This window comes from Hyposmocoma kahamanoa, unplaced genomic scaffold (assembly GCF_003589595.1).
Source record: "Hyposmocoma kahamanoa isolate Upper Pololo Valley unplaced genomic scaffold, ASM358959v1 232, whole genome shotgun sequence".
NCBI classification, from domain to species: Eukaryota; Metazoa; Arthropoda; class Insecta; order Lepidoptera; family Cosmopterigidae; genus Hyposmocoma; species Hyposmocoma kahamanoa.
The window spans coordinates 1,547,952-1,559,256 of NW_020653750.1; the positions used below are offsets into that span (position 1 = coordinate 1,547,952).

Sequence of the window (11,305 nt, forward strand, 5' to 3'; positions counted from 1 at the left end):
TCATTTCTAAATCCAAGATGGCGGGCACGATTTTTTCAAAAAAATGCTATGTGGGTATCATTTTCGAGGTATTTGGGGATGCTCAATGTGAATAAGGCACTATTTGTAAATCCAAGATGGCGGGCACGATTTTTCAAATAATGGCAAGTTGGGTATCGTTTTCGAGGTATTTGGGGGTGCTCATTACGAATATTGCTTTTGTTTGAACTGTCGTGTTTGCCATCTTGGATTTAGAAATGAGTGCCATATTTGTATTGAACATTCCCAAACATCTCGAAAACGATACCCAGCTTGCCATTATTCGAAAAATCGCGCCCACCATCTTCGATTTAGAAATAAGTGCCATATTCGAAACCTAAAACCGAAAATGCCATAAGCAAACATTAAAGAAAATAACTGTTAAAATAGATTAAAAAATCGCTTAAGAATGCTCCCCTTTTAAGAAAATAAAATATTTTAATATAAAATATTTCGCTTGAGTTACGAAAAGAAAGACATATAATAAGCTATCAAAGTTGTACTGGTGGTGCCAACACTATAGTAGAAACAAATATATACTGTAAATTTGTTGCAATATGTGCTCCAATTCAAATAAAATTAAAATAAACAATTATTCAATAAAGCATGAACGCAGAGCCGTTAAAAGTATTATAAAATAATTAAGTGTCCCAATCACTTACAGGAGTTAACGAAAACATTTAATGTTTATTCAAGTAAATATTAGTTCAAGATGCGCAAATAAATCGAAATTACAGGCACCACTAAAATTTACGTAATATAATTATTTTGATACAGAATAGCAAAATGGGGAGAAAAAAAATTCGTTACTTTGCAACACTTTCGTATCTTGTTGCCGCGAAATTATTTTTCTGTTTTAGTGAATATTTACATAAAAATATGAGTTGAAACGCATTACTTACTTGTGGAATGCGATGTTAGTGTCTATTTTGTTTGTCTGTTGTATTTTTACACCCATTTACCGCACATTTCGTCATTTTTAGCAAAAAATTTTGGAGCTGTTCGCGGTGCAATATGACCTTGAGCACTAACAGCCCGCGCGCTCCTGGGACGCGTTTGGAACCCTCTAACTTGCCTCACTTAGCGTGTGCGGGCTAGGTTTCTATGCGTTATTATTCTAAGGTTATAATGATATTAGTGGCGTAACTTGATAACGCGTTATATTTATTTTAGATGATATAAGATTATAAATATAATACGCCATGATATATTACACTGATTAGTGAATATAGAACTGATAATGTGATATCTATTAATTATACCGGTGGTGTACATCGACACCACTTGATGTGTATAAGTGTTAAGGAGCGGTATTTATTTACATTTCTGATTTTCATTGAACGTTAATACGCGTGTATGATTTTAAGAAATTACCACAGACAATATAAAGAAGAACCGATTGTCGACATTGGCAATGTTGTCACTTTCCACGCGGAACGATAAGCTATTTAAAGATTTTGTGACCCTCTTTGAGTGTGCAAAGAAATTATACAATTGATTCCGCCTTTCCATCTCCCGTGAACCAGACGTACGACCACAACCTTATATTGTAGATATAATCCATAAATGCGAAGCGCCTGGTTTTCTACTCTACGTAGATAGCGAAAGACAGCATGGGCCATTTCAAAGCAAGGGTGACTATACATATACGGTCGTCATAAACTAACTCGATGTCAACTACACTACAACTAACAAATGATAAATGCATTTTTTTTTAAAGATTATGTTTACCTAGTTGTGTATTTTATCTTAATTAAGAACCGTCACATATAGGACGTCGTGATTTGTTTGATACTGATTGGCCTATGTATTTAGGTTAGATATTGAAAAGGAGGGTTTTCAACAATATTACGTAGTAGTAAACGTTTGACGTGAGTTTGTGAACGTTGATGGCTCAACGGTGTGCACTGTGGGCGTTGGATGCAGAGGTCCCGGGTTTGATTCCCGGTAGGACGAATCTGAGAACTGAACTTTTATAAACTGGCTCTGAATGTTCTGGAAAATGCCCCAAAGTGAATTCCTTTGCTCTGGTTATGGTTCCGTTACTCATAGCACAAGGAATTCCTTAGTTTGAGACCAGGCAATTGGTGTGGGTCTCTGGCACTTTATTATACGTAGGTCACTCAATAAGTTTTGAGATAAAGAAAAAATATCAAACATATTAATATAATTTATTTTACATTTTTTTCAAAATACTCTCCATCATTATCTACACAAAGTTTCATTCGTCTAAACCAACTCTGAAAACACTTTTGCCAGTCTTGATCCGTCAGCATTGAAATTGCCATTTCGTAGGCAGCTACTGCTTCTTCGACACTCAAAAAAATTTTCCTTTGATTTTATCCTTCACTGTTGGGAACAAAAAGAAATCGCAGGGAGCCAAGTCAGGGCTGTACGGCGGGTGATTTAAGGTTTCTATACCAGATTCCTCAATAAACGCCTTTGTTCTGAGGGACGTATGTGAAGAGGCGTTATCGCGATGTAGCATGATTCCCCGAAGCCCGGTCTTTGGTGTCCTCTCCCGCACAGCTTGGAAAACTTTTGGCAATGCTACTGTGGTGTACCATTCTGAATTAACAGACCTACTATTTTCTAACATTGACGTCGACAAATGTCCGCACCGAGAAAAAAAACTAGCTACCATTTTTTTGGCGACGTTTCGAGGTCTTTGCAACTTTGTCGGTAATTGTCCCTCTGCGAAGACCCACACCGACGACTGCTTCTTGCTTTCTGGATCATATTGATAGATCCATGTTTCATCACCAGTAACGATTTCTGAAACACGTCTCGATGTCCCGTTTTCGAAATGTATAAGCATTTCTCGGCACCAATCCACTCGAGCCTGTTTTTCAGCACCGGAGAGCAATCGTGGGATCCTTCGACAACAAAGCTTCCTCACTCCAAGATGTTGATGCAGGATAGTATTGACGCTTCCCGAATTAATGCCTAGGATCTTCTCAATGTTTGTGTACGTGATTCGTGGGTCTTCTCGCACCAACATTTCAGATGTCCACACATTTTGTGCAGTAACTGCTGTTTCCGGGCGTCCGCCTCTTAGGTCATCTTCAAGGTTAGTTTTGCCTCTTTTAAATTCCTTAAACCACCTAAAAACTATTGCACGAGAAGGAGCAGAGTCCTCTAATGCTGACTGCAAACGTTCCAAACTTAATTGTTCAGTTAAACCACAATTAAAATCATAGAAGATCATAGCACGCAAATGTTCACGGTTAAGATCTATTATTGTAAAGAAAAAGCGCGGGAAGCGTTGTAGTAAAATGACTAACAATGTCATTTTTTTTTAATTTAGCTAAATTGCTTTTGGTGATCTATTTTTAAATAAATTTGCTTTTTAAAAACATATAATATGGGTGCGTTCCATTTTTAAATTTCGAGCATCTCAAAACTTATTGAGTGCCCTACGTATTAACGTAATATGTCATATATCAATCATTTGCAGTCATTGACTATTTGTAAGTCAATGTTTGCAGTACAATAAAGTCACTGCACATTATAAGGTCGAAATTTGAAAATATGGCACCGTCGAAATAATTTATATTACATACTTATTTAAAAAAAAGCATAATTCATGACCACGAAACGCTGTGTTCGAATTGGGATATCTCAAAATATTCATTTACTTCTTACTGGACAAATGCCAAGCGTGCAACGATATGCCACGTCAGTTTTGCTTTGTAAATGGTTATCGTAGGTAAATGATGTAATTCGTCATTTCAGTATCTGACTTGAGAAATTGTAGCGAATTTCCGTCTAGCGGTCGCGGTATTTATAGGCTGAAATCAAATAACGGTAAATGCGAGAATGACGTTCAGATAGTGCAAGATAAGTGGCCACAAAACTGGAATTCTTTTTTAAATTTTACTTCATTCAATCGATCACACTTTCTTAAGAATTGTTCATCTAATCATTTCTTAATTATATGCTGGATCCCGGGATGCTCTATTATATGACTCTATTTTAAAGATACTATGTTATCTAAAAGAAATTAATCCTTTACCCTTTCGATCGGCATCATGTGTATGTAGTAATTCTTTTTCCTTTTGTATCAAACGTTTTATGGTTTGAATTGTAGGTAAACGTTTCTTTTTTACTATTATTTTTTCATTAGTTGTTTATAATTGATATGCATCACTACTCCTCAGTTTTGTTATAATAATTAGTGGTTAACGGTGTTGGTGACACAATGATTCCATACTTACAGTAAAAATTTAATAATGAGTTTTAATTGTGTCTACTGTTGGTTGACTCAAATAAATTAAAAACAAACAGAAAAACACAGAGTATTTTTTTCACAAGGTGAGGCTTGCAACTTTTAAAAATCTTTGAATACTGTATTACTGACTTTTAAAATTGAAGTAAGGTCTCCATGGAGCAAAATCTAATCTACATTGTTTCTTAAAAGTAATTTCCCTCCGTGACGCACACGCATAGTCGAGGGACACCCTTGTACCTATAATTAATTACATATATTCAAAATATTAATACAACACTTACTTGTCTATCTCAGGTCTTGATATTTGGTACATTCTCCTGTTATCTTCGTACCAGAATGCATTTGGTATCATGGTGATATTCGACCGAGTTATTTCTGGGTCCAAGGTCATCGAGCGATTTGCCTGAAATTTTATCTTTTTAAGAACTTAATTGTAAATTTAATCAGTTTAAAGTCTTCAATTGATACTAAAAATATCACATCGACATGAACTTTATAACATTTAAGACAGGTTGCGAGCAAATGAGAAAAACAATACATTATTAAAAAAACAAATCGGATTATTTAGCATCAATATAGTTACGTACTTCACACGTTTCGTTGCAAAGATCAGCAACTCAGTAAACAAATTAGAAATATCATTACAAAAATCATTCATAAAATTAAAAATTCTTGAACGGCTGAATCTTGAATTTAACAATGACGAATTTACCATTTATATTTATTTATATTGATACTTTTAAGAATTCTGTTATAATAGGATTTAAAGTATGAAATTGCCGTTACGTACAAAATAATTCACATTTTTCATTCAAAAAATGTTCTAAAAATAAAATTTAATAAATCAAAATATGCATCCCTGCCATCAATACACTTTCCGGCGCTTCTTGCTGGAAGCCAATTTATTTCTTTGCGGTAGAAACGAGCTTTGGATATTTGCATCCGTTTCATACATGTCGTTAATGTTTCGAAGCATTTGCGGTACATTAGTGTCACGTTAGTACGTCTATTCAAAAAGTTTTCGGTTTTTACCAGACTCCACGTGCCATTTTAAAATGAATGCAAAATTAACCAAAACAAATAAAAATTTCAAATTACGCTATAATAAAGTTCCTAGGCTTTCACAAAAGTTCTATTAAAATATTTCAATTCGTTTCGAAGTGCCCAGTACAGTAGAATACCAACTTCATACTTTAACCCCTAGTAGATTTAGTTTGCACTTCTGCAATACGGACTATTTCTGAACAATTCAAATCTTAGGGTCGTATTCTAGAACACTATTCAACGTGCAAGTCAGGATTGCACTGGCAACACAAGCACTGGAAATACGACCCTAATGGCAATGACTTGAATATGATTTTTAGTGCTTTGAATCATACTCAAGTCCTGACTTGAGCATTGAGTAGTATTCTAGAATACGACCCTTAGTTTCAGAAGTGACGTAGATATGTGATTTCGATTTGGTATCAAGTATAATTATATACGTTACAAACTCGGCAAGGCAATATGTATAATTCAAATAACGGTTAGAGGTTTAAAACTTTGAAAATTTCTTTACAACTCTCTTCATTCTTGCCCTTCTCAATATTAATTCGCAGGCATTTCTTTATGCTAAGTAAAGATAAATGTTTGAACGGGTAGTAGTAGTAGTATCATGTACAGTAGTAGTTAGTCCATGCAAAGTTTCAAAATACTACATTGATAATCTCAGCACAGAGTAAAAAACCGACCTCAAAAATTCGTGGAATTACATCTATTTGCCAAGTTTTATTGAAATCGGTTACGGGAAAATGCGCGAAACCGGATTCATTCCCACTACCGAGGGTTACCTCTTCCAACAAAAAAAAAACAATCGTCAAAATCGGTTTAAAAATTGTTATCGCGTAGCATACATACATACAAAAATAATACAGTCGACTTAAGAACCTCCTCCTTTTTTTCAAGTCTGTTAAAAATGGACCCTTATGCAATTGTGTATACAGTAAGTAAATCTGATTTTTTTTATAATACCAAGTGATGGGACGAACAAGGCGTGCGCCTGGTGGTAAGCGACACGCGTGTCCATAACAGATGCAGGCCACTCAGACCTTTAAATCATAAAGATCTGAGAGGCACTGCGCCCGTTACTCCGAGACATAAGTTGATAAGCCTGTAAGTTTACCAGCACTATATTTTAGTAGCAGTAGAGTTCCATGTGAAAGAGTATATTAGGATGACGGTGATGTGTTAAACACATATAACACATAAATACAATTACACATTTGTTATTTAAAGCTCTGAGTGGCACTGCAACTTTTCTGGACAGGCGTGTCGTTGATCACCAGGCGTACGATTTGTTCGTCACGTCATTTGGTATCATAAAAAAAATTTTAGGCGGTATTTTTGAGGATATGGCCGTGCGTACTAGGTACGTTCAATTGACACAAAAATCTCCCTATATATAGAGTACTTATTTAATACTTAAATGTGCAAAACCTTTGAGTGTTATATATTACGCCCGTCTATTATATAATAGCACCATTTCTAGACATGCTCAATGAAGCCTACGTTTAAAACTACCTACATTATTGACTGTAAATGTACGTAGCAACAAATAAATTAGAAATCAAAATATTGTAAAATCAGTACAAAAATTTTGCAGAAAAAAATAAATATTATGAAAAACATACCTGAAAGTATTGCCTCGCTTTGGATATCAATAGCTGTTTGTTGTTTGATATTTGATTGGTTGTTGTATCAATAATGCTAAAGAGATACCTGTTGATTGCTAATACTAATTGTTTGCACCATACAATGCTTATGTGGTCAGGAGAAACCCATACTCCTGGGATGGCAGTTGTCTAAAATCCGAAAAGAGCTTTTAGTTCTCCTAAGTTCGTAAAATGTACATAATGTGTACATAATATGTGATTCAGACCCAGACAATATTATCCCCATCATCACGTAAACGCCCAGTGTATAGGTGGCAGCACATTAAACTACACATTGACGGATCTTGTTCCGTTACACAGGAGGCGATGTTCGACCTAAAGTGTATAGCTTAATGTGCTGTTAACTGTACATTGTACTGAAAACAACGCATTCAAATTTAGCGCTACATATTCTGTATGACCACAGGGTATTTAGAAAAACACGTTTTTCATATATAGGCATACTTGCTGGGCCTTAAAGCATGTAATTATATTTAGTACATTTTAACGCCTCCTGACGTAGACTACTGTATTATTGTAGTCAACGTTGACGTCAGGGCTTTAACCTCCGCGTTATGTTGAATCAAATATAACAACTTAGAAGTAATTACTTTAAAAAGAAGACTTTTTTGTTTGCGAAATTACATTCCAAAAAGTATTTTGAGTGTCATTCTATGGAGTCAGTCGTAAAACACGCTAAAGTTAAAATTGCAGCCAAAACAATTTCTTCTAAAACATTTGTTTATACGCCGACTAAAGACGCGATAGATAAGAAATATATCAACAAATCAGTGTAATAATTTTTTTGCTACACAGAATTATAGATACTACTTTTTTACATTGTATTCTTAAAAAAAATATATACCAAAGCTCACCAAAGCACTAACGGAGCTATCACTCGAAAACGTCAATCCTGAAGGCATAAGAATGTCCCTTGGTCCATTGCCAAAGCTGAGTAATATTTTATTTGGTGCAGCTTCTTTGTTTCTATTTACATAAAAGTCCCACTCAGCACGCATTAGCATGTAATAATCATTCATAGTGATGTCAAAGTTTACTACTGGTGCTTCTAAGGGTGTTGCCAGTGTTATGGCTATTGACGTTGTGTTGACTGTACTTGGGTATGCTAGTAGACGTTTCGCTATTACACCTCCCTGTAACAACGTGTAAACAGATCACTAGATAAAATGACAGCTGCCTAGTTGACTAAAGGTAAAGGATGAAATCATATTGTAGTAGAAAAATAAGTATTTAGTTAAGTGTATGGAGGCCTATTATGAAATCCTATATATAAAAAAGAGTAGATATGAGGTTGATGACATATTAACTATATCATAATGACTTTTCAGGTTGGAGACCACATGTCTGTGGTGGAGACAAAAGATGTTACATGAACAAATAATATAAGTTGTATACATGTTGTATAATAAAGAATGTCACTAGATTTAGTTTCCTTATGACGAAATCTTAAGGGCAGTGACAAGTGCTTAGTTTTAAGCAAAGAAATTTAAAAGCATGTGTGTCTTCATTTTGTAAACAATAATGTAAGACTTATTAGATATATTTTTTATTGCTTTACAAAGTACTGTGTATTGTTTAATTTCAGTAATTAATATAGGAATAAGTATTATTTAACTGCCTCTGTGGCCGAAAAGTTACCATGATGAACTGCCACGCCGGGATCTCAGGTTCGATTCCCGAGCCGGGAGAAATATTTATACGGCCTACATTTGTTTCTCTCATGAGTTTGGGTGTAATTTGTGGTTGTCTATGTATGTCCATGGTGCCCGCGATACAGGGTTTCTTTAGTGCGGTGTTGTGTTGAGTGTGTGCGTTATTATTATAAAAAAAATTATAATTTGAATATAAAATTTTTATAGTATTACATTTCCTTAAATTTGATTATTTTTATTTTACATGCATATTTTTTTATTTTACACTTAAATTTTACATGTTTCACCAACACTAGAACATTCCTATACATTGAAATTTTATTTCCTTACAACATAATAAGAATTTTTCATTAGGTATCTGGTGTTTAAATAGGAATAAAAACATTTAATAAAAAACTCACCATTGAATGTCCAATAAGAATAACAGAAGTAGGAACAGATTTAGTATATCTATTGCTTTTATAAAGATCAAGTATTGCTGAAATACAGGCAGCTGTAAATTTTGTCTGACTATGGAGTACACCCCCATATAGCCCGGATAGCTCTTCATTGTAACTTACTAGAAAAAAATTTGGCCTTTTAAAAAAATATTGTTGCGATTATAATACTGCTTTTAAATTGCAAGACAATGAATGTTCTTCATACTAATATTGTATAAAAAAATTTATGATAAAACAATTTTTAACTACAATTGTCACCAAAAGGGTATGGCATAAAATTAGATTATATTGAGACTACCATTTTTACGTAAATAATAGATGTAACTACATCTATTATTTACGTAAAAATGGTAGTAAATGATATTTAAGACTAAATTGTCATGTGAATGTAAATAAGCTCTTTTATTTATTTATTTTGAAATTCTAAATCTGAGTGTCACATTAACCACAATATTTTTTTTACTTCACATGTATAACTATGACCTTGTTACAGATTCTTTTTTTTAAATTAATAACAATACATATTATGTCTTACTTGTGAAATAATCAAAGTGGTAATCTCGTTCACTATTCAATGCCTTCCTAAGGGCCACTGAAGCTAGTGATCTCGCCTGCATATGACTACCTGAGTTGCCAGGAAGGTATAGCACTGGAACCCCATCAAACCTAGTAACAGAAACGGAATACAAGCTATTGTTTTGTAGTTAAGTATCTATCTGACACTTTATTAATAAAATTAGAATCCTAGAAATACTAAACTTTGATAAGTTATTTCCTAATTAATATGCAGTATAAAATGTTCAATAATGTATAAGAAACTATATAAAGAAGAGGAATGCCGTACTGCTAAAATTAGAAAACAATACGAGTCATATCAGTTCAATATATTATTAAAAAGTAAGCAATAATGGAATTTACCACATTTTCCTAGCTCTTTCAGTAAATCTCCCTTCACTATATGCATACAAGCCATATTGAGGAAAATCACTATTTTCAGATACCGATATTCTCTGCAACAAATAAAAGTGGTCCAATTACACACGACACAGAAAGTGTGAATTTTAAGCTTCATCAATTGCTACTTACAACATACTGGGGATATTGGTACATATATGTCATCTCGCAATAATTATTTTTATCGGTGAAATGAATGTTTAAAACTCCAAGAAGAAAGCTTAGAGCAAAAATAAATGAGACAATTTGGAAAACACTCGAACCAATTATTTTTAGGAACTTCATTGTGAAGTGTGTTCAACTTAAAATGATTTACGTAATTTTGGATATGTTCTAATTAAGCATCTAAACAGGGGTATAATTATGAACTAATTTCAATAACAAATAAAATTCAAAATCACTTGTATCGCCCATATTTTCAAAGATAACATTACTGTACTGAACTGTAGCAGACCAGCACAAACTACTAATAGACCAGGACCAGACTGAACTGAACTATTGCTTGCTGCTGACAGTGACACTGACAGCCAGTGTTACCATGTCCAAAATCTGTCGGTCAATGGATAGATCCTGAAATTAAGGTGCAATAGGCCCGGAAAAAAACAGTGTAATTATGGTATGTACATTATTAATTTATTACACTTTCAATAGTAACTTACAAATAACCTTTTATAAGAGTGAATTACCTTACTTTATCTTATAGTTAAATAATATTAATGAAAAAAACATTTTAGTGCATATTTTACAGAGGAAAATTAGAATTATAATGAGAAAAAAATTAAAAATTAAATGTGAACATTTATAAAAATGAGGAGATGAATAGATAAAAATTTGTCTAAATCTGTTCCTTTTTATAAAAGAACAATTATCAAATACAATTTAGTAGCAGTAGAGCTCCTTGTGAAAGAGTTCGTCCAGGCAAGTACTGCTATCTTACCTATTTTTGCCGCCAAGCAGTAGTGTAAGCATAACTGCGTCCGGTTTTGAAGGGTAAGGGTGCTGGTAAAATTACAGGCATATCTGACTTGTCTCTGGGTAATGAGCGCAGTGGCAGTGGCCCTCAGATCGAATATATTTCAAAAATAATTTAAACATTTCAAATTTAGAACGTTTTATCTTACGTGCTAGTACTCTATAATATCTTATGCATATAAAACCATGTTAATTTCTTGTTAAAGGGATCACTTAACCCCGTAATATGCCCTTACTTGTACGGAGCTTCTCTTTATGCTCTTTCAAAGAAGGATGGAGGCATTAGGCCGATAGCTATAGGCTGCACAATACGTCGTCTAACTGCCA

The 11,305-nt window shown here is 33.9% G+C and overlaps 1 protein-coding gene across 1 annotated transcript in view; it reads right to left on the minus strand.

Moving 5' to 3' along the window:
- Positions 1 to 10,482, minus strand: part of LOC113228403 (GPI inositol-deacylase) — a 45,145-nt gene extending 34,663 nt beyond the window's left edge. The window contains exons 1-7 of the mRNA XM_026461690.1: positions 10,139 to 10,482; positions 9,971 to 10,062; positions 9,588 to 9,718; positions 9,014 to 9,171; positions 7,815 to 8,093; positions 6,919 to 7,089; positions 4,531 to 4,652 (exon numbers count right to left, since the gene is read on the minus strand). Of these exons, the coding sequence (XP_026317475.1) occupies positions 4,531 to 4,652; positions 6,919 to 7,089; positions 7,815 to 8,093; positions 9,014 to 9,171; positions 9,588 to 9,718; positions 9,971 to 10,062; positions 10,139 to 10,291 (1,106 nt within the window). The 5' untranslated portion in view covers positions 10,292 to 10,482. The remainder of the gene's footprint in view (positions 1 to 4,530; positions 4,653 to 6,918; positions 7,090 to 7,814; positions 8,094 to 9,013; positions 9,172 to 9,587; positions 9,719 to 9,970; positions 10,063 to 10,138) is intronic.
- Positions 10,483 to 11,305: the final 823 nt, after the last annotated feature.